Below are 24,323 nucleotides of genomic sequence, written 5' to 3' on the forward strand. Positions count from 1 at the left end.
CTTATCAGACAACAATTGAATAATGAGAATGTTATCTGGTTCAACAGGAGTGTGAAAACAAACAGGTATTTCAAGAAAAGGGTCACTAGCAAGGTAAATAACTTCAAAATAGCAGGAAGTGACCAAGGAAACATGCCAAGCTGATGGCAACAAATAGAGCTCTCCCCAAGAGCAGAGGACAGTGGCAGCCACGGATTTCGGTGTCACCTCTGTGCAGTGCCGTCACCCTCCATCCAGCTGTGTGGCACTACACCCACCTGCTGCAACCCTGGCCATGGTAAGACAAAAGACTGAAAAGATTTGCACAGGACAACATTTAACATAAGCCAGTGTTTATTGACTCCTGCCACATTTCTTTTCTTTTTTTTTTTTTTTTTTTTTTTTTAACAGGAACACAACATGTGACGTATGGTAAAATACTACTAGGGGTTTCTATATCAATCTGATGCAAAGTGCCAGCATTGTTGACCAGCATACAACCTGACAAGAGAAGATGTAGTCATAACTCACTCTCAGATATCTGCTGGGAGTACAACACAGCCAAAGTAGAACTAGTTATTTGCCTGCAAATAGATATTTTCTTCTAGATGCAAGTGGTGTTAGAGCCAGCTATTTTGCAACAACAAAAAATATATATAATATATCCCAACATTTTTAAAAAATGCAATAGGAAAGGATTAAACCTGTTTAAAAAGAGAAGGAAAAGAGTGGATCTTTTTAGACACTACTTTGCAGAGGCTGTTCCTCATAGAACCAGAGTAATCTAGAGAAAATAAGATTTATAGAGGCTACTTTGCTCAAAAGGCCAGTTGATACAGGTTTAAGAATAAAAATAGTCTCTTGATTGTCAGTACTGTCTCCTGGCCTTTTTCCTCCCTGCACAATAAAAAACCTGTTGGAAATTGTGGTTTGGTGACTCTGCATATTCTTCCAATGCAATTGCACTTGGAAAGGCAACCATATTTCTTAAAAAGCCACAAAAAACTTGCATGACATGCACATGTGGCACATAACATCTTCACAGATATGAATGATGAAGGCACATTACCTAAAGGTTGGGAGGAAAAAACCAGACAAACCAAAACACACCTAAACGTTTGGAAGACTAAAAATTAAATGTCTTAGAGAAAACACTCTTTTTCACAACTGGATGACAAGTGCTGTTTAGCCAGTTGTTTCAGTTTGCCATGAAAACAAAACACAAGGAAAGGGTCTCCCTGAAATGCCCTCCCTACCGAAGCAGCCTGCTTCCCCCACAGCTCTTCAGACAACTGCGTTCTTGTAGAGCAGTTTGCAACAATTCCAGAGACCAGCAAGAGAAATCTGTGTAGAAAACATCAAGCCTGTGGATTCCTGCATGACCAACATCCCACAGACACCCCCTACCCTCTCCCCCAGTTTAAGTACAGCATCTTCAAGGAGATCACCCCGCTGCAAGGTAAAGGTCTGGAACAGAGGACTGAGGAATTTGTTTCAAAATCCTGTGCCCTCAACATTTTCGTACTTAATTATATGTGTTAATAAAGAAAAAGGCAGTGCTCTCTGCCACAGAATAATTGCTCTCTCCTCTATCTAGAACAGGAAGATATTGTCTAAAAATGAAAACATGTACTTTCTTTACATTAAATGCATCTATACTGCTCCATCCACCACACATCTGTTGCTGACCACTGCTGAAGCCAGGTGGTAGCAATACCAGTAAGTGAAGTACCTTTCTTTTTCAACCTTTATATAAAATCTTACTCCTCCCACCCCATTCTTTTTTTCCACTGTTCTAAGCTCCAGTGAGATGTGTATTAACATCTTTCTAGTGCATTTTTTTTTAAGGTTACCATTTCTAAAGGCAAAGCAAGACTTGCCTCTCTCTGTTTTACCTGTCTTTGCCCCCTTTAAAAATCATGTAGGAGTTTCATATTTACATGGCATTATCAATTTTGCATAGCAATACAACAGGTTGGGTGTCCCCCCCGCCCCCTTTTTAAACAGTAATCCTCTGGCCCCCCGTTTTCAACACCTCCCATCTTTCAGAGGGTTACCTCTCACTCTCAGGGAAGAGCCCTAACTCTCTCTCCTCCCACATGAACATTGCAGAATAAGAATTTCAAGTTATTGTTAAGTTTCCATCAAGTCTACATTGTGCTACTTAGAAGCAACTGTACTAGAATAATCATGTTTTTCCTAATACTAAAGGTCATTTATCAGGTTATTTGTCTTTTTCTAGTCTTGAGTTATAAAAGTATTTGTCACATGTTCCCTCATATTCCTCTCTTAAGGTGCACAGTGGTCACGCTGAACAAAGTCCAGCCCATAAGACCACAGCTGAATTTCTGGGAGAAGCCAGAGAGAACAAGGGGTTTCTTAGCACTACTGTATTTACATTCAGAATTCAAGAACAGGCTTAAGGATGCCCAGGGCTTTTTGGGGTTGTTTTTTGGTTTTGTTTGGGTTGTATTTGTTGCCTTTTTTTTTTTTTTTTTGAGACAGAACTGCTTAAAAAAATACTCCATTTCTATTACCATTTTTTATGTCATGTAAGTTATTTCTTATCTGTCCTATGCAGCTGTTACCCTTCTGTCACTGACATGTAGCAGTTGCCATTGCACCCTACCTTTTCATTCCCTAGCTCAAGTGCAACAGAGCTGTCCCACAGACCCACCATTAGCATGACAGCCCAGCATGGTGAACTGGTGCAGGGGCCAGGGGTTCAGACAGACCACCTTCACCACTGTGGCAGGTGGTACAGGAAAATATGGGACACTGAAGAGGGCATCTGTTTGGAACATTTAGTAGGGTATGACGTGAGACAAAAATGAATGCAAGTGAGTGTATTAGGTTGAGAACAATTAGTGTGAGTGGTAAATACATCTACCCCCAGCTCTTGGCTTCATTAAGAGCTATACTGAACTGCATAGTGAGTGCTGGTTGTAGGAGCTTAGGCAGATTGGAGATAGCTCACCAGTTACTCACCGAGTCTAATAAGTTTAAAAAAAAAAAAAAAAAGGAGGGGGAAAAAAAAGATGTACTTTGCCATTTGAATAACTCTGATCTCACAGCTTGAGCACAGCAGTAGTTACCTGGCATAACAGATCAATTGAAACAGAAGCACTGTTTCATTCAAATTACACACGCATGCAAAGTTAAACAAGTGTGTTAACTAGGGCAAGCAGCATAGAAATTAAGACTAAGTTACCCATTATTCATCATACATTTGTCAGACTGCCAGACATCTTTTCGTTTCCGATTCATATCTATGTCATACAAAACATAGTAGATGGAGAAGTGACAAAGATAACATCTAACTCTATGTATCATTGGTCTTTACTGACAATGCATTGTGTGCCATCAGCCTTCCAAGTTTACCAAACTTTTGGGAGAGAACAGCTGCCTTACCAAACCATGAAAATAGAAACCGTACAATCCACCCCACTCAGAACAGAAAGGAAATGGCTTTACAAAGTTGTGGACAGATGCATAACTACTTCCCCCTCAGTCCTGGGACAGAAAGGGCAGCACAATTGCAAGCTAGAACTTAACTCTTGAAAAGCAAACAAAATCCAGGAAATGCAATGACTGTGTAGACAAAAATCTGTTTGGAAAGTCATGCTGTCAAAGAGCTGAGCCAATGTTCTGCGCAGCAAAGTGGTGAACAGTACATCGACAGGCCCACGTGGGATAGGCCATAAGATGACACTCTGCAACGATCCAGTTTAATTTCATATTCCCGGTATCTCTCCTTGGCCATTAGCAGTCTGCCACAGATTTTTTCAAACTTGTAAAGCTCCTTTCCACTGAGCTAGATTTCCCCACCCCCCCCATAAAGTGCAAATAAGACTCAGGTTTTTACCACTAGTTCCAATGATCATTATCTTGGTTACAAGAGTGATCAAAAGCCAGTTGGCTGAGCCACTACCACTAGGCTTAGTGATACTCTTTTTTTTTTTTTTAAACCCTGTTACTTTTTCCAGCAAAAGGCAAATAGAAAACAAGTGTTGCTTCTGCCAGACGCAGGCATGACAGGAGGCTGCCTTAAGTACCATCAATATAAGATGCACATGCTAGACACAACCACTGCATTTGTGTGCCTAACTAGAATTTGCCCTTGCTTGCTGGAAATTTAAGTCATCTTCGGGACCTTATTGCCTCACAAAGAGTTCAGGAACAGTTGATTAGTCTTCGTTAAGAGGTGCTTCTCTCTTCCTTGCATCTACATCAAAAAGATGAAAAAAGAAAAGGCAGTTAAGCCAGACGATTCTGATGATAGCATTTATCTGAAGACTCAGAAACAGAATAAAATTGGTTTGTTTTCGAGGGACAGCACTTTCCATTCCAGACTCATGATATGAATTCACAACAGATAAAATCCTCTATGAATCCACAGCATGTTAATGAGATAGTCATACCACAGTTTTGTACATTTGCCTTGTTGAAACTGAAGACAACTTGTGCAGTATTTAAGTAGGCCAATAAACTTTCAGGCTCCAGTACTATGATACTTTCCACACACACACCCCCCTTGGCTCCTTGCTTATGATCCACTTTAAGGGTAAAGCCAGTATTTGCTTTGCATACCAGCTACATAGATGACAGTCTGCTCTGAAAAGGATTTGACTAATTAGGGCTTTGCTGGTCCCCTGCTGCACAGCACATATTTTATAAAATACAAATGCTCTCCCACACTGTATTTTGAGGAACTGCCTGAGGCAGTCCCTGAAGACCAGATCCTAAACTGCTCCAAACAGGAAATCTTTAAGTACGGCCCCAGGTAGAGCATTGGAGCACTTCTGAACAATTCAGTCCACTACCTGTATTCCATTACTGCAGTAGCAGGCAGTGTGGTTGCCGTTAGGAAACCTGAGGTCACCTCTTTCCAGGCTTCTGCAGAAGCATCTCTGCGCTGACTTTAAGCTATCTGTGAGACCCAGTTGAATGTACGTAGCTCTTGAAGTGCACCATGACCACAGCTACTCTAGCAACTGCCTGCCAAAAGATGCACTTATATATATATTTCTAAACTTAAGTTTCTTTCCAATGCATACTCTATACATTTCAAGGTCATTATGAATATCCCCACTCAGAAATTACTTGTAAATTAAAGAAAAATCCCTCTTGCATTACTGCAGGCCCCATCTGCCCTTCATTAGTATGGAAGACAGTCCCTATTTGGCCAGAACATTTAGAGAACATGATTATGAAACTGTTTGTGTAAGTCTCATGACTTTGTGCTAAACAAAGTTTGGAGGAGAGAAAATATATTTCCCAAATTAAAAAAAAAAAAAGAAAAAGAAAAAAAAAGAAAAAAAAAAAAAGAAGAGCTTAGAGACTCCCAGTGACTGGAGCAGCCACCTGGGGTGAGACACAATCTCAGCAGCCATTTAGAGAGAAAGCAGAAACTGCCTGTCCCATGTTCCCCATCATGCTTATCAGGGATACTGAGGCCAGGCCTGAATCTTCTTCTGTCACAATTTCTCCACTTTGCATAAAATAACTGACCAGTGATTAGAGATGAAAAAGCTTTCTAAAAATGTATGTCATACCCATCCAGCTACAGAGTTATTCCCAGTTTTTCTCTGACTTTGGAAATATCAAAATGCATTAAATTCTTTCTGGTAAACTCTTATAAAAGAATCATACCGGTTAAGTTCCTGAACTTTTTTTTGGCTTCTGCTCTTTCTTCAGCATCAAAATACCACACAGTCATGGCATATCTATAAAAGAAAGAAATCTTGTGTTTGTTTCAACTTTTGTTATTAAGTACAGCCCTGTAGTTTTATGCTCATGAAGAAAGCAAAAAACAAAACTGGATCAGTAGATTAAAAAAATAGAATGCAAGTGACAATATAGACAGCATTTTAAAAGTGTATTTTATCAAGATAGAAATATAGGTGAGAATTTCTGCTTGGCGGCACAAAAGAGTGCACAGCCCCTGGTAACAGAGGGCAAAAGTAGCTTACAGACCCCTGCATGTTTTTCTCTCTGGGATGCCTGTAGGCAGTTTGGGGGTTGCCCTGCGTCACATCAGCTTTTCATAGCCTGTTGACAGATGGTAGCCCCAAGAATCCCTATAGTGTTATGAGGGCAAAAGTATAACCCAGCATCTCCCAGCTACATAGCTATGCCTGGCTTGGAAGATTTCTCCTGTCAATGGTAAAAGGGCTTTTTTTTCTTCACGCAAGAAATCTTATTCAAGCTTGTTCTTCCTCATTTGATGAGAGAATTCCCAGTGACTCAAAAACAGAAAATCCACTCAAAATCTAGCTATTTTGTATGTACATGTATTTTTAAACAAACACACGATGGCCATAATTTTAAACACAAATATTGGTAGAAAAGATGTTTTGGCCTTTCCTGGCCAAACATCAATAACAAATATGCTACTTACCTCGTTGCATAAGAGGGCTGGACTTCATGTGGGTTCCTTCGATCTGACCAAAAAAAAAGTAATCTGTCAAAAATTGGCTCAACATCTGCTACATAGGACTTCCCTTCTGGGAATATCCGAAGAATTCCACCATGCAGCTGAAAGAAAAGGAAAGGTTGTTTTTTTTACACGTATAAACACCCACACATTCGTCCGAACAATTATTTCTCCCTCCTCAGCATCCAGCAAACAGAGACTAAATGTCGAACAATAACCAAGGTCACTATATGACAACACTGGAAAACCGTACACAATCTCTTGGCCACCTTGATTTCCAGTTTGTAGTGTTTCAGCATAAGCATCTGGCTAAAGTAAATGAACCAAGATAAAAACAACACTGTCCCTGTAACAAACACTGGGAAACTTCTGAGCTCTCACTCACATCTCTAGAAGCAGTGAATACCACAAGGGAGGTAAGGGTGCTCCACCTGACTGGTCTGAGGTCAGACTCTCCTCCCAGTGCTGATGGTATTTCAGAGCCTGCATCTGATCATAGAGGAGTTAACTTTTACACCCTGGGAAGAATGAAGCCTGTTCTATTGTTGTATTTGCAATAAACTTCTCATAATTGTATCTCCCAGCCACTCTTTTCCCTGCTTATGACATAGCCTGGTTTCTCTACCACATCAATTCTCTTTCCATGTACTACCAGTTTCAGGGAAAAACTCTGATCTGCATGCACTGCAGAAACTTCAAAAGACGCAGACGAACTCTGCCTCCTCCCTGCTGCTGATAGAGGGCTCTTTGGAGGCTTTTACGCTGTACCACACAGTCCAGGGAAGATGCTGTCAACCCAGCACCGACCTGACTTGGTACCTCCACATGGTATGCAAACCTCAGAGAGAATCTATTAGGTCAGGTTTAAACCAACATTGTTGCTTTCAAAAGCCAGCATGGTTATATTGCATCTCCTCCAACATGCATTTGCTTATAATTACCATCACACCAACATAATACTCTCCACCCATGTCCTGGATTTCAGTCAGCTTTCTTAGCATCCACTTGGGTGCTCCCTCCTATTAGAGTAAGAGTGCTATACACAAAATAACTTGTATATTTGCATTTCCTCCCACATCTCCTCCTTCATTTTATTACATTGAGATGTTTCACTGTCATGTTCTCTGTAATGTGTTTTGCTCCAACGGTGCATTTTTTTAGTGGCATTCCCTCAAAATCTGAACTCGCTTTGGGGGGGTTCACAGTATTTATGTATGCTTAAAAAGCATCCACCTAAAGCAGCCAAAACCAGTTAGAGAGACAAAAAACTTTGGGCGATTTTCAACAGATAATCCATGTGAATGGTTTGTGCTGCTTTATGACAACAGAAGTGTCAAGAGACATCCTGCAATTTTACAAACCCTTATTTTGTTTCTAACTTAATGCAAGGCTGACTTTATTGCCTTATAGTAAAACAGGCAGAAACAAGAGCACTGTCTTGTCAAAAGACCCACTAGTGGAGTCAAAGATGGAGAAGACAAACCAGGTCACGTGCTCATTCCTTTTACTAAGCCCCATCACTTCATAAGGAAGAAAACCACAAAGGCAACCACCTGAAGGTTTTCTGTGGGTTAGCCTGAAGAAACAGCATCAAGAATAGTAAAGTCCCATATTTGGGCTGTCATTTGATTCTGCTCCCTGAATCCACTTATTCCTTAGTGGATTATGTTTTTCTTTCTAGTGCTTCATTGCTTTTTCCTCTAAACAAAGCATAAGAGCCAGCAGTCCAGGGCTTAGAAGCTTTATTCTATAGCAACAAAACAGCATGTGTGGGATGGGAGAGAGAATAAGGAAACAGTTCAAATTCTTACATCTGAAGGGTTGCCATAAACACCAAGAAAATAAATGCACAGATGAAGAATGGACCAGCTGTTCAAAAGGTCAGAGTTCACAGAAGGAACTGACAGCTCCAAAGCTCTGTTTCTGAAGCAGTTTTTCCTTCATGTTCTGCCTCAACCCTGTGGCTTACTCACCTTGGAGTCCCAGTTCTTATTCAGGTAATAAATACAGGTGATGCAGCGCCCATCGCCATTTGGATTGTCCACATGACGAACATACCCAGTTCCATTTCCAGGATAGCAAGCAACCATAGCCTGAAAGAAAGTTAAAGGTTGTTGAAAAAATAAATTCTACATGACATCCGCCTTCAGTTTTTCTTTGCTAAGCATCCTCCCACCACCAGCTTGGCTCAGTATTTTTCGGATGATCAATCTAAAACCTACAGCAGACACCAGCAGAAGGTCTCTTTGCACAAGCTTCTTTCACTAGACGAGTCAGCCAGCATGAAATTCCAAACTGGAAATAAACACCCTTCGTATTTCACAATATATACACTAAAGGAAGAGGAAAATAATCTGAATTAAACTAGAACACTGGTCTTTATGGTACAAGCTTTTTGTTCTCTACAAGCTACGTGACTTTGAGGCAGTTCAGCTAAAGTTTGCTTGGGTTTCTAAAGATGAGCAGTCATTGCAAAACTGATTTGCCAGTCATAATGAAAGTAGAAAGCAATCCCAGGATGTCATGCCTTACTACCACCATCCTCCTCTATCCATATCTTCCAGTCCCTGTCATATACATCCCTATGGTCCAACACAAAGTAAAGGTCCCCAGGAGGTGTGGGGAAAAGTCCATAGAGCAAAGTCTGCAAAACTCTGCAACAGGGCAGTGCATGTTTGCTTTCATGGACTGAGCCACAGAACTAACCAAACAGCTTTCAGAAGCATACTTATCTCTTTGATCATCTCCAGACTTGCTGATACAATCGCTTAAGTCACGGTTTGTTTAAATTTCACCTTGAATGATGAGATAAGCCTAACATGAATTACTCCAAACTGCACAACAGGCAACAGGTCTTTAAAGGGTTTTTAGAGCAAAAACATTAAACTTGACTTGACACCATTAGCAGCCTAAGCAGGATGCAGGGAAGAGCAGGTGAGACTGCTGGTAGGGTACCCAGATCTCTGCCTCAGAGTTACTTCTTCACTATTGGGACTACTTGGTAATGATACCAGTCACCTTCCATAGAGTTTAGTCCACTAAAGCTGTGACAATAGTTTTGTTCCCACTCCTCTGACAGGTCCTTTCGTTGCTTGCCAGTATGAGCAGCAAGAGTGATGGGAGATGATGGGCTAAGTTTGGTTGGAAAACTGGACACAGTATCCAGATGTGGTCTTCCCAGGACTGAGAAGGCAATAACCATTCCCCTCAATCTACTGGCTGTGCTCCTGTGAATATTGCCCTGGATGCTGCTGTGCAGTGAGCACACTGCAGGCTCACATTCAGCTCACTGTCCACTAAGACAGTGGTGCTCCCCAGCCTGGCAGCCCCCAGCCTGTACTGCTGCAAGGGGCTCTTCCTTCCCAGGGGCAGGACTTCGTATTTTTCCATGTATAATTTCATAAAAGTTGCCAGTGGTCCATTTCTCCAGCACACCTGGGTCCCTTTAGGTGGCAGCCGTGCCCTTGCGTGCATCAGCTAGTCCCCCTCAGTTTGGTGTCATCTCCACACTTGAGAGTCCACTTTGCCATCTGCTTTGGGTCACTGACAAAGGTGGTTAACAGGTCAGGTCCTGTGATAGACCCCCATGGTGCTCCATTTGTTACCGGCCTCTAGGTATAATGTGACTGAATAGCCACCACCCTCTAAGCCCAACCATCCAACCATTTTTTTTACCCATCTAGTTTTCCATCCATCCAAACCATAACATCCAAACTCTGGATACTAGAGTATTGTACATGCCTATCGCACAGAATGAGGATGTAATTGTGCACCATTTGCATGACCTGACCCTAATAATTTGCCAAGCACAGGTGATAGCATTGAAGATTGACAGTATAGGCTTTTCCAAGAGCAATTGAGATTTTTATCTAGGAACCCCAGAGGTCTTGTTTTCTGCTTCCTAGCACATGCTAAAGGCATGCTGTCCTCATATGACACATGATCAGCTAGAGTATAGCACATGCTGCTTTAATCACAAAGGTAATTTTACCATCCAACAAACACTGGCACAGAAGTTACTGCCAGCCAGCACAGTGGATCCCTTGGACCTTCTGCTACTAAGAACGAAAGTCTATTCTCATGAGTCAGACAGTTAGGACAGATGTACACATATAGCTGCAAAAATACTGCTCTGCATCTCAAGTCACATATGAATTGACTTCCCTTCCTCCCTACAAGCACCAGCAAATGGCACCTACAGGCAGCAGTAAATCACCAGAGCCTGCTTCTCGCCCCAACACCTAAGACCACAGCTGTTTTGGGGCTGGTGGCCCACTGAGGCAGAAGACTATGCTGAAAAACAGTGAGTACCTTTAATTCCCAGTAATAAGCCTTCTTCCATCACCCCTGGCAGTTGGCTAGATGCCTTACCATCGGTCCTGTCTGCTCTGTTGTCATTCTGCTGTCAAACAGCTCTGCAGCTGAACTTGCATTTCACTATCAGCCCAACAACAGCAGTAAGGGCCTCTCTATAGCATGGCACTGGAAACAATACTGCCCTAGGGACGCAAGCCTGGAGGAAGCCACAAGCCAGCTGTAATTGCAGTGTAGAAATGGTCCCAGGGAGCTGTACCCTCACTGAGGATAACCCCCTTGTGCACCCCCCCATCCCAGCTGCTAGCACAGCAGCTGCACCCTTCACCTATCCCACGCACGGCGAGCTGGATTAGGTTGAAAAATTAAAACAGCAACTCTTTGACAAACCTGATGCTCGTATGGTGGGGAATGTGACCCTGGAAGCCGAGAGAGCAGAGGAGAGGGGGCAGAGGTGCCAGCAGACAGGCAGGGAGGAGGGCTGTGCCGGGAGAGCCAGCGGAGCGGGGGCGCATCCCTACATTGAGCACAGCTGCCGCTGAGAGGATGCGTGCCTACGCCGCCAGCACAAGGTCTGGCTCAGCAGCTAATCGTACCAGAGGGATGATGCACAGTGGGAAAAAAACTTTGTTGACTGATAATACCTCGTTTTTAAGTCGATGTACAACACAAAATTATGGAGGCCTTAGGGAAGCCTCTCTTTGGAGAGCAGACATTACTCCAAGATTTCTGAACTGCCAAAAAATCCATCCAATATTACTAGTATTTTTTAATGCCACAATCAAAAAGCTGCTGAAGAATAATAGACTGCAGGCCAGATCCTTAAAGGATTTAGGTGCCTTACTACCAAAACCTGGGCAGAAGGCCAGAGTTTTCCCTGGCCTGCCCCACCTAATATGTTCTCTTAGCAGAACATGTGTTTTGACTCAGAGACATTGGTGCATTATTTATTTATTTACAGCGCGCACCTTTACAACGGCAACGTGCAGAGTCCCTGGGGATGAAGAAGTAGAACAATTCCCACAGAATCCAAAAGCGCTGGCCACACTAGCTTAACTTTAAGAAAAGAAGAAAAAAGTTTAATAGTAGCAGCAGCAAAGGGAGAAAAGCAGAAGTGAAATATCCATTTTCCTGGCATAGCGAATATTTGAATGAAACCTTAAACAATTAAGGGAAATCATTCTGGTCCTCCTAGAGCCTGTTGAAATGATATCAAGCTTTATCAGAGCACTGGCTGGAGCAGCTCCAGAGCAGATCAAGCTGGCCTCAGTAGGGATTCCAGCTGTTAGCACAACTTTTGGATTCAGTCAAAGCAAACAAGAAACAGGAGATGAGATGCGTGACCCAGACTTAATTTAGGTAATTGGTGAACAGTGGTATTTGCCAGTTTAGTGCACAGGTTACCTACAAAAGCTGGAGGCTGGATTATAACAATCAAACCATTTACCAGGTGACCAAGAAGAATGTCAGTAAAAAATTGTTTCCTATACTTTTGGGCTATTGTGTCCAGAAGAGCACACTCTGCTTTTGGAAGCATCTTCCTTCATCAACCAACTCCAAACATAAACTAACTATAGCAGACAGTAATGAGCTGGAACATACCTAACTTTTTTGCAGTATAATCCATTACAATGGCTCCTAGTTGGCTTAACTTCCCAGTGTGTGCACTCAGAGCAAATTTTGGCAACACCCTCCCCCTCTTATTTTAAGTTAAAATAGATGAGTTTGTCTTAAACAGCTGAACAATTAAAAACTCTGATATACAGATGCATGCCTTTGTGGTTGCACACACATGCGTGCCATAGTTTGAAGACCAGTGCTCTGGTGGTCTAGTTGACAGTCATAAATTAAAGCCTACAAAACTTGGAAAATGAAAAGCAAATCATCAAGACTGAAGTTTCTGCACTGCCATTTTCAGAGATGTTAGGTTTCCCAAGAGGGTGCAATTCAACGACCAGTTAACAAGCAGTAATTACCAGCTCCAGTAAGGAGCCAGGAATCATCAGTAAACTCTGCGTTGCACAGAAGCTTGCAGAAATAAGTTATTCGTCATTCAGTTTAAGTATTACACTCAAGTCAGCCAGCGAAACCTGCAAGTCAAACTGCAAGACACCAGCAAAGTTTGGAGGCAGATAAAAAACAACAGTTCCATAGAGAAGATTTTCGCTTGCCTCCCAGTGCTTCTAGCAAGGGGAAAAAGAAATTATCTTAGCTGAGAGCCAGGACCATGCTGTGAGGCATCATTCTGCTACATTTTATAAAATAAGCAGCACCAGAATGGACTGATACTTGGAACAAAACGCTTCAGAGAATATCTCAGCTAGAAAATTATCATAAGTGGACAAGAACACTGCTTAATAGGAAGCAGTAATGACAGCAGGTCAGAAGGAGATGCTCTCCGTGCCCGCTAGCGCTAAGCCAGGGCCCCACTGTACTCCTAGTGCAGACTGTAGAGGAGGTATTATAACCTTATACTGATCCCATATTTTTCTCTCAGAACTAGCATGACCTTTGCAACCAGCAGAGAAAATTCTGACCTGCATAACTCTACCCTGCCAACACCAACCACCCCTGCAGATTAAGCTAAAGTCTCCACAACACGCTTTTCCACTTTCTGTACCGGATGTGTCCTGTATCTTGTTGAACAGCTGCTACTTTTGATCCCTAGCATAGATCATCTCTGCTTACAGCTTGCACATCAGCTAGTTAAATTCAGAAATTACTTATAAAGTCTGTTAGATGAAAGGTACTACATAGACACAAAACAATAGTGATCTACAATATCACTACGACGGCTGTCTAGAAAACCAAGGTATTAATAAGAATTAATGGTACTATAGCCACTGCAGCTTTCAGATACTTTTTTTTTTTTTTCGGCTGAACACTTCCAAGTTTCCCAAATTTCAGTTCAATATGTGGTTCTCAGCCCTGAACTCTAGCACAAACAAAAAAATCACTTGACCCAACTTTAGGAAATGAGGGCTAACCAGGATTCACTTGATTGACTCAGGTCTGACTGCATATTGTATTCAACCTGATTTTAGTTTGTAGATGTGCACAGTCTGTACAGCCAGAAAGGGAGAAGCACACAGCACGCTCTACATTAAAAGAACATGAGTAGTCTGACATTTCATGATCAAAGACTAGAGATTCTCAGTTGAGGCTTGTCTGACACAGACACAACGGGGTGTTTCTTAAGTACTTTCGTGTTGCACCCAATTGTGCCTGAGTGTTTTCTATTGTGTAGCTTATAATGGTTAAGTATAAAATATTCATGAACATTATTAAATATTAGTTTGTTTGAATTTATGAAAGTTAAAACATTTAACTGCTATACTGAAGCAGGACCTAGGAAAATTGGCCTGATTTAATACTCCGTAGAGACGGGAGGGAACAGAGGTAAGAATATTATGTTGAAACACCAAAAACTCAGAGACATTAGCTTCGTGCCTGTTGGAGAGGGAATCACCAGTTCCAAGGGGGGTGTGAAACCCTGCTCACTTCAGTGAGGCAAGACATGAAATGGGCCTCAGTAGCAGTGTTGCCTGAGAAACCAGTACCTCATTTCCTCATCCATAACTTGATTATCAGTCTTCAAACAGCTGTTGGATTTATGGAGCTAAACATAGCCTCCTCTCTTGATCAGTTTCTTGCTCAGGGATGGAGGCAAGAGAGAGGAAAGGCTGTGTGAGGAAGGAGCCTGTTTTTAGAAGTTAAGAAACACTGGGGAAAGGGCTAGAATTTGGCAGGTCAAGACACCTGCATCTTTTCACTTCAACTTTCATCTTCATACAGAGGCCTAAAATGAAGCCATACAGAAGACATCTAAAAGACAAAAAAGCCAAGAGAAATAACAATAAAAACGCTGGGACAGTTACCATCTTTCATGAACCACAGAGCAGATCAAATTCCACAAACTCAGCTACAAGCACAGTTTGCTGAAGACTTCCCTTCATTAGCTTGCAGAAATAGTCCTACACAACAAAAATACCTTGGATGCAGGTGACAAGTGGCTACTGAAGGGCCAAACAAGGCATGCCAAACAAAATATGAAAGGTTGGTATGACCCTCTACTGGTAGGTGGCTCCTCTCTGGGGCACTATATCTTGGACAGATTGACATAATCACAGCTACTTTTGCTTCTTGCTCTGGTATTATATCAGCAACCCTGAAAATTCAAGTGGAAAGGAGAACACAGGAGAGGGCAGGCAGACAGCCACACAAGTGAAAATGCGTCCGTTCTCAAAAGTTGTCATCTCAGGAGCACAATGCACTGTTTTTGCAATGTCCATTCACCTCCTTTATTTTTCTTTTTTTTTTTTTTTTTGGAGGAAGAGCCTGAAAGGGGGAAAGATGGGAGAGTGCATTACTCTCATCTGCAGGAAAAGGATGCAAAGATAATGGTTTATCTTTTCTTACCAACCAAAAGGCTAATATTACCTGATATTATTCTAATTCCCATAAGACGGAAAACTGTTCCTGCTTACTAAATTTCTTGTGGAACTAAGGGCAGAAACAAAGAATTACACATGAAAGCTCTGTTCCCAGATTATCTCCATGCCACACAGCTGTTGATGACTGGCATGTTATCTAGTGGTAGCTCGAAGAGCCCCTAATAAGCTTTCAAATCTTACGGAGTCTGCCTGTAAGGAAGCTAGATCACAGATTGATGCTGCTTTAAAAATGGGTTCCCTATTAAATGAATCTGTGATAGGGCTTAGGAAGCTTTTCAAATTATTGGAAACAAAATTGAGTTCTTCATGGGCTGAAGAGTCCTATTAATGTGAAAGACCACTACAGCTCGTGACTATTTTTTATTTCTTAGCAGAACACCCACTTAGGGATAAACCTGGGTTCAGCCTGGCTGCCGGGGCAATGCCACTGTGAAATGAGAGGCATGGAACAGCCGTGCCTCCTGTTGGCAGTGGCTATCCACCACTGCCAAGAGACTAGGGAGCATTTGCAAACCAAGCCTTGGAAACAGCAGTGAGTTTTGCTGAACTGTCCCTGTTGTTGGATACTCCCTGGGATCCTAAAGTGACAGAAAGGGCAATTTTGGAAACTGTGAAAGGGCCCAACTGAGGGAGTTCTCCAGGCTTCTGGGGAGAGAAATCTGACTTGTGGTTTCCTGGGCAGGAACGTCCCAGGCACTCATCTGTATTGCATTTTTTATTTTTTTAAGGCCAAGTAAAATAACAGCTCGTGCTATCAGACCACCACCCAAATTCTCTGTTCAGCAGGCCAGGAAAAAATAGAATATGTTTAATCTAAAATTGCCATAGGATCACAGCTGTCCTTGCAGTGAGCATCTTTGTCTCTTCTAATAATTACAAAGGTTAACCTCCTTCCTTGTATGTTTAATTAATCGACATATTTCTGCATGTATGTCTGTTAACGCTTTTCTCCAGTTCCCCAGTGCTCCGCTCTTGTATTCTGCAATGGCCAAATCAGGTAAGATTTTTACTTCCTCCTCTGACCTAAAACTACGCATTAGGCTGCAGCGTTCCTCGGTCACCATGCTTTGCACGCACGCAGAGGCAATACAGGTTCAGAAGAGACTGGCGTGCTGCGGAGAGCAGGCATACCACCGCGGCGGGACCTGAAATTGAAAAGGCTATTGCCAGTGAATTAGTTCAGTCAAGGATATTCAGATTAAGCCTCCAATTAGCAGCTGTAAACATGCGCACTGCATCGAAGTATCAATAAAAGCTGTTTCAGTGCTGCAAGGCCGCCGAGCCCTGGCTTCGGGCCAGGGGGATGATGGCTTAACGACAGCGCTACGTGCGGAGCGTGAGGCAATCGGCGATCACACGCAAACTTTACTCCAGAGTACACTTCACAGAGACGCTGTGGAGGGAAGAGGGGGAAACCCACGCTTGCAGCGCACACACACTCAAGGCGCTTCTCTGTTCTGGTTCTTACTGGTCTCCCTCCCCCGCCCTGCTGCACTCACAGGCACACACGCTTATTTCCCACACTTAAAAAAGAAAATATTCTGTTTAATTAAATTTTAGGATTATTTTTGCCTGTTCTGGAAGGCCTCTTTCATCACCCTGAAAACTATTTCAGTCTCCTCCTCTCCCTCAAGAACCAAACCTGGACGAGCTGCACTAATGAGAGAGCATCGCAAGCAATCAAAGCAGATAGAGAAAGCATCCCCTGTAATGAGTCCCAGGGGACACGGTGACAAGCGCCACCCCCGCAGAAAAGCAAATTTGTAAGTGTAGGCTCATTAAGGAAATCTGTAAGAACCGTCCCTGGATGTTCAGGTTCTCAGTGGGGAATAAAGGCATGGTAACCAGCACAGATATCCTCTGCGGAATATCCTCATCTCCATGGTAGAAGGATAATTTCATAGTTCCTTAAATATTCTAGCCTTTCATTCTTTGTCAGCACTTAAGACCTTTTCAGCTCTGCTACTAATCACCCAGAGGATTACACCACTCTCTTTCCCGCAACATTTAAAGAACTATGTATCTTGATGCTCTTGTGAGTGCATTAATAAAGGTCAGGAAAGATGGCCACAACACAGGCAAGCCGTGTTTTGCTGGTGTCAGAGTTGCCTGAGCTGGCCAACATCCCTTTTTCACTATTATTCATTTATTTTTAGCCCATGGGCCCAGGATGAGTGAGCAATGCTTCCCACAAGACTTTTATCAGCTCACGCACAGTGGACAACACCCCTAACGCTTCCTGTGAGTGTTTCACTTTGGAGGCTGGCATGGGGCACCCTGGGCACCCACAGGCAGAGGAGGTGATGAGCCACCACCTCAAAGTGGATGTGCCATGGGGATGGGGAGGCCATGGCTTTACAGCATGGTCCCTCCCTGGGTCCACTGCCCGGGACACCTCTCGTCGCCTTGCACGCTCCCATCACAGTGGCGGCAGCACCACACCAGGGAAATGTTTTCCTTCATCCCGTTTGGCTCAGTGAAAGTCTCTCTCCGCTGCCAGAGAGGGAGGCAGGGTTTAGACTAGCACTGTCACATTTGGCAGATACCCCAAATATGCCTCAAGGGTCCTCCCAAAACTGTCAGAGCCGTCTGAGCTTCTGAGGCTGCTGAGACATTACTGTGCTACACAAACAGAGACAGGAACGGTTCCCCAGTGTTTGCTATCACAGCAGTAGCACCAAATTAATGCTAATTGACGAGACCACTTATTTCCTATGTTAACTTCAGAAGGAAGTAACCCACTCACCCCCTACCCAACTCTTGCTCCCCATCACTTTTTCAGAGGACCTTGCCTAGCTAACAGTGCACTTATTCATGCACAGGTTTTTGTATACATTAATATTTATGGATAAAACTCATTAAAATTTTCTATAATAAATTACCCTCAGAAATAATTTTTTATATCCTTAAACAGCACATGTAGTCTTTACCACTAAGGCTTTGCCCGCACATAAAGTTGTACCGCTCTGACTACACATGTACGTTACAACGGTACAATCTATCTAGTGTGGGTGCAATTAAAGAAGATGAATGTGCACACAGTGACACAGCATCCTTCCATGCAAGAAGGAAACAAGTTATTCAGATTCAAGGCAATTTTGTATTAATATAGCTATACACCTGTTCTAAGGTTAAGCAAAAAATGTATTAGTACAAAAAATAAGTAAATCCTAAGTGTTGTAGTGCCTGCCCTCCACACGATCTACACAGTTGGTACTTGCACCGGTAAGATGTGCGCAGACAGAAACTAGGCAACTCTGAACAAAGAAAGCATGCATACACACAGACACACACACAATAAATTGAGCTCCAGCCTTACATATGCGCATCTTAAAACTATTCAGAAAAGCTCTCAGCTCATAGACAAGGAAGCATGGTCCTAAACCCAGCTGCAAGGCAACATCAGACTCCGGATTTGAACACAGGCTGCTGAATTCCCACTTCTCTTTTTCCACTAGTCAAGACTCTCCCATGGATTTATGCTGCCACCACCTGACAGAAGAGACCAGCCCTACAGGCTAGCTGCATCGTAGCCACTGCCACAGGGTTTGACTCGCCGGCCAGGGCAGCTGCCCTGCACAGGGACACAGCCATGCCTGAAGGTTGTCCTCCCCAGCTTCCCCTCCAGCCCCGTTCACACCTGCTCTGCTTCCCTGCAGTCGCCTCTGGAGCCTTACCCAGCCATTCCCATTGAAACTTACTGAAGCAACAGCCCTTGGGAGGTTTCTCAAGATCCAGTTCAGGACTGGGTCTTAAAGTAATAATGTTCTTTGGCATTTCAGGTAGTTTTTGCAGGAAGCACAGCAACTGTTGAGCAGGGAGGTGGTCTCTCTGGTGTGGGTTCAGGATGTTTCCTGAGGATGCAGAAAGCTTGGAGTGGTCTTTCTGGCTCCATTCCCTCCTTTTTCCTCTTCCTCTCCAAAACCTTTCCTCTCTGGCAGCCAGTGTGACGAGAGCAGCATGTAGTCAGAGCCACCACAGGGGTGGCCAGGGGTGAACCAAGCTGGAGGTTGGGCAGGGGCTGCTCTCCCAGGATGCCAGCTGGTTGGGCAGCCAGAAGAAGCAGCCCTTCATCCCCATCCGTTCTGTTCCCTGGGACAGAAATGAGAAATGATGGTTGCACAGGCATGACAGCCTATTGAAAGAATGGGGGTAAGAAATTCCTTGGTGAGGGGCTGCAGCTGGCTTTGCTAGAGGTGTGGGGCACAAGTGGTTCTCTGCAGTGGGAAACGCAGAGGGGGAAGGCAGTAAGGACATGTGGTGGCAAATCAGGGCTATATATGCATATTTACATGTGGGGGTGAAGTAGGTACTATGTCTGCCCATAGCTACGGTCACCACTGGCACAACCAGTGCCTTTCCTAACTGCAGCCAAGACACCACACTAAGACATCCCATAATTAGCAGCAATAGCTTCTACGGAAGGTAGGCAGTGAAACAGGCTTTTAACCAAGTGCCAGCAAAAGACAAAAGTAAAATAAGAAAGGAAAAAAAATGTATTTGTCTCAGTTGCAGATATCTTAGATAAGCGTAAAGAAAACAAACAAAAAACAAGTCAACTCAATTTTCGTCCTTGACAAGAAATTATCACTGTGAGTGTCAGACTGGCACTGAGCCTTTAGGTCACCAGTTAGACATCAAGTTATGCACTGAGAAATATAATGGTAAAATGCACAACCTTGACACTTCAGCCTTTGACCACCGTCAAAATTTGAATTATAGTAAATTTGGCAAAGAGGACCGGCATTTGCAAATCATCTCATTGCTCCTCTGTGAAGAGGAAGTCTGTAAAACAGTTAACCAGGCAGTGACCCTTCCTGTTGGCCTGCTTCAGAGACACCATGCACATGATCCACAGACAACGGAAGACAGGCGACAAGTTAATTTAGGGAAGCAGAAAAATTGGTGAATAGTGTAAAGAGCAGTTATCAGTACATCCTGGGGGACCTTGCTCTGTTTGTGCACACCTAGTCATATGCCATGGCTTATATGCCTTAACAGCAGGACATGTTACATCATTTACAGTGAAGCTTCTCCTTTTTTCCACTTCTTAAACCACTTCTACCAGATTCCCTATGGGAAATCAGAAGGGGAAGGTGCAGTTACACATCTAGTCTTCAGCAGCAAGCACAACACCCTAAGGCCATTAACAACCTAGGAATAGGCAAGCTGAGGGCTGACACTTCCCTCCTCCCCCTCCCCCGTTTTGTTTTTTTTCATACCTCCTCTCCAAAATTCCCCTGGTTCTGCATTTTTTTTCTACCATATGGTCAAGCAAGGGGCTATGTGCAAGACACTTTTGCCACTCCCTGGGACCTCAGGGCAGTTGGGAGGTTCCATGCCTGCACCCACCACTTTGGAGCCCACTGTCCAACAATGCCTTGCACCCAGGCTCTTCCCATTCAGGGTGGTATTCCCCAGCCTGCACGGACTAGCAGCTATCTCCCTGTCTGCATTACTGGAATAACCACTACTGTTAATGGTATAAGACAGGTCTGCCACAAGGCTGTCCATTGCAAAGGTCAGATAAAAATCCTAACTCCTGTCTGTAACTTCCATCGAGAAAGGCTCCTTGCTCTCTCCCAACACATCATGTAAAAGATGGCCTGTATTTCAAATCTAAGACACAATGTAGACAAAGACAGGGGGTAGCACAAGAAATCACTGCAACTTTTCCTGAAGTTTTCTAAATGTATTCTAGCATAGTCTAAGCCAAGCACCAAAGGATGCGCTTCAGTCCCATTGATTTCAAAGGCCCTTTTAAAAAACAAAAAGTACTTAAGTGAATTGCTGAACTCAGGCCAAAACTTTAAAAACATTTGGTTATCAATTTGTATTAAAAAAATGACAGTGCAAGAAGACATAAGCAATTACTAATTATTATTATGGCTTACAGACAAGAAAAATACATACATATTTCTTGTTTAGATTTTCAGGTCCAGAAAGAAAACACAGAAGAAAGCCTATTGTGATCAAAGGATTCATATAAACTAGATATATATGAGACTCTAAATGGTTATCTTTTTGCTACAAAGCAGGATGCAATTCCCTGATGTTTGGCCAAAGACGTGGCTACCCTGCCATTTCCAGCTGACAAAGCTTTGGACAAACTGTTTCCAGTCTGTGCAGGTAGTGTGCTACGCTGTACTCCTGCAATTTATGCTATTCATTTTAAACTGGGTGAGCAGTGGCATGAATATTTAGTAAGCCTCCATGGAACCATTATGGTCAGCAAAACCTCTTATATTACTTTATTTGTGAAAAATCAGAGCAACAAGTAGCTTGTTTAATCAACTGCTTTCTATTAAGTACTTTGCACGGTGGCACTAAGTTTCTTTGTTTATTAATCTTATCAAAACACAACAGCAAAAGAAAAATGACCATAGGAAAACGCTCCTTTCTGTCACTGGAAGATAGTAGATACATATGTGCGAGTGATGGAGGGGAAATGGGGCTTACAGCTCTCTCCAAATCACACGCAGGAATGGTCAGGAGCGGTATGCTGATGGAATTACATGCCTGTGAATAGTTTAAACAGAATGAGATAGTCTACTTGGCATGAGCCTCCTTCATCCGTTTTCTTCCTCCAACTCACTGCCTGAACAGCTAGAGAAACATTCTTGCTTTTCTGACCAACTCCCTGTCATCTCTTTTCAAAGCAATAAAAGGTCTAAAACAAATTGCTGTGTAATGTTATGCATCATCAATCAAAATCTTTCATCAAACCCCACCACATTCTGTGCCAATAGATCAGTTATTCACCCTGCAGCCCACCACAGGGGCTATCAGCTGCCCTAGGCACAGGTACCAGAGGCCATTCCCAGAACATCTCTACCCAAGAGCTCCTCTACTAATCCAATAAAACCTTTTCACAGAAGCTTAGGGAGTCTTGTGTTGCTGGCAGCTTTAACAACATTGTTTCAGTCTTCAGCTTTGTGACAGAAAGATTACAGCCATGATAAATCCAATCCAGGGCTTCAAATTCCCTTGAGTTGGTATGCGCACATCCTCCTCCTCCATAAATCTAAAACCAGCAACACTTACTTGCAGGCTTCCCTTCCTGACCTCCTCATTCTCACAAGCCATCCACTGCAAGATGGATGAGCGCTATGTGGCCTGTTAGTGCCAAAGGACCACTTGCCCCTGACCTATTACACAAAGGGAAAAGACAATCCAATTGAAAGAGGAGCAGGAGAAAACTTTTTAAAAAGTGAATACCTCAAAAAAGAAAAAAAAAAAAAGTACTTTGACTTTGTAAGAGTCATCTTGAAATATTTTATAAAAGTATTGATTTCTTCCAAGTGTGTCCAGTCTGTTCAAACGTCAAGATTTTACCTAATCAAAAATGCATTCATGTTTGAGTCATTGTGGTTTTATCTTCTCCCTCTATCCCACCCCTTCCGCATATGGAAAGGAATTGCTGAGGGAGTACAGACCGGGGGAAAAAAAAAAAATAAATATCTGTGCAGCAGAAAAAGGAGCAAGACGACACTTCCATGTACTAAATGAAGCAAATTGCTCAGGAAGCAACATGCAGGGTAAGGCTGTATTACATTGAGCCACCACCCAGGTAAATTTGGAAGTCAGAGAAAGAAGAGTTTTCTGTGAAATCAGATAAAGACACTGGGATTAACACAGACAGCTGGAATCCTTAACGCAAAGAAACATGTTCACTTCTTCTGTGTACATGCTGCCCTGCATCAGTGCATCTCCATTTAAACGTATACTGTTATTAGCAGTAAGCTGTAATGAACTGAAATATTCATTAATAATTACCTTGGGAAAAGTCTGGGTACAAATGTTATTAGCAAGCACCAGCTCCCCTCCCTCCCAAAATGCCAGCTCAGCAACTCCAAATCTTGCCATTTTCCCCAGTGGCTCTCCCAAGGATACTGTGCCTGGCAATGCTGTACACACCCCCGCCAGTCTAAAGGACAAACACTCCCCATACCCAGAGGCATTAATGCCACCTGTATTACAGTGTCCCCCACCACACAGCTATGGAAGGTTTACTTTGACATTTAATGAACCCTTATACAAAAACAGACACGCACATATTTACTTAGGGCTTGCAAGTAATAGGGGTATTGGCAGGCACACCAGTAGGGCTAGCGCTCCAAGTCTCTGGCTTTAAGACCTGACATAGTGGTACTGGAAAGGACTGGTACTAGTGCAATGGATAAGGCACTAAGGAAAATATACCACCAGTATGAGACACTTTGTGGAAAACCTCACTGCTTTGCCATCATTGTGTAACTCCAGAGTCTAATAGGACTCATCAAGCACTTCTTGACTGCAAAACTACAGACAATATAAAAGAGTCAAGTAACCTGCCCTGATGCCACAAACTCAGGATAAACAGGCCACTCTGCTCTTCACATTGCCTGAGAGCTCGGACTTATTTCCCTTCTTTTACAGGATTATCCACCTTCTGCCTTCCTCTGCAACCGCAGCTGTAAAGCACACAGACAGGCTCCTAATGTGGTGTAAGAAAGGTCACTGCAGGGTTTCAGACTTGTCCTCCACAAGAGAGGGAAAGCAGGACGAACAGCAGCCACCCGGCTGCCAAAGGCTTTGGTGTAACACACACTGAAGACAGCACAATAGTCTACCAGCGCACTAGTCAGGTTATTAAGAGTGCTGATACATACGCGTACCAAATTCAAGCTGCTTGTAACTTCAGTGCCCAAGTATGAGCTCAAACACTATTCCACAGAGGCTAGCCATGCTTCTGAGCCCGCTTACAGATACGTGCATCATTGCCTGTGAAATATTGACCCGCTTCTCCAATAAGCTGTCCCTGCTGAGTGACGAAGCATCCTGAAAGATTCTCCGAGTGCCTCTTTCAGAGAAGTATCTTTTGAAAGTTTCAAAAAGTCATTGAGAATAATTTGATGAAGAACAAAACCAAGACCTAATATACTCAGGTTTATACTCATTTAATGCTCTGATTGTCAAGTAAAAATTATACATTCCTGTGTATAATTAACCAGGCTAACTAATCTTGCTTGACAAACACTGATATAAACATCAGCTTTGACACTGAGCCAAAGCAACCACTTTAGGATCTGTGCCAATGCTGAATTCCTCAGTCTGATATCATAAAACGACTTGTCTGTTGTATTTACAGTTCCAGTGGC

The 24,323-nt window shown here is 43.0% G+C and overlaps 1 protein-coding gene across 1 annotated transcript in view; it reads right to left on the reverse strand.

The window, feature by feature from the left end:
- Window positions 1-311: 311 nt before the first annotated feature.
- Window positions 312-24,323, reverse strand: part of EGLN3 (egl-9 family hypoxia inducible factor 3) — a 29,778-nt gene continuing 5,766 nt past the window's right edge. The window contains exons 2-5 of the mRNA XM_075103335.1: window positions 8,389-8,508; window positions 6,380-6,516; window positions 5,632-5,705; window positions 312-4,204 (exon numbers count right to left, since the gene is read on the reverse strand). Of these exons, the coding sequence (XP_074959436.1) occupies window positions 4,167-4,204; window positions 5,632-5,705; window positions 6,380-6,516; window positions 8,389-8,508 (369 nt within the window). The 3' untranslated portion in view covers window positions 312-4,166. The remainder of the gene's footprint in view (window positions 4,205-5,631; window positions 5,706-6,379; window positions 6,517-8,388; window positions 8,509-24,323) is intronic.

Source organism: Phalacrocorax aristotelis, chromosome 9 (assembly GCF_949628215.1).
Source record: "Phalacrocorax aristotelis chromosome 9, bGulAri2.1, whole genome shotgun sequence".
Classification (NCBI taxonomy): domain Eukaryota; kingdom Metazoa; phylum Chordata; class Aves; order Suliformes; family Phalacrocoracidae; genus Phalacrocorax; species Phalacrocorax aristotelis.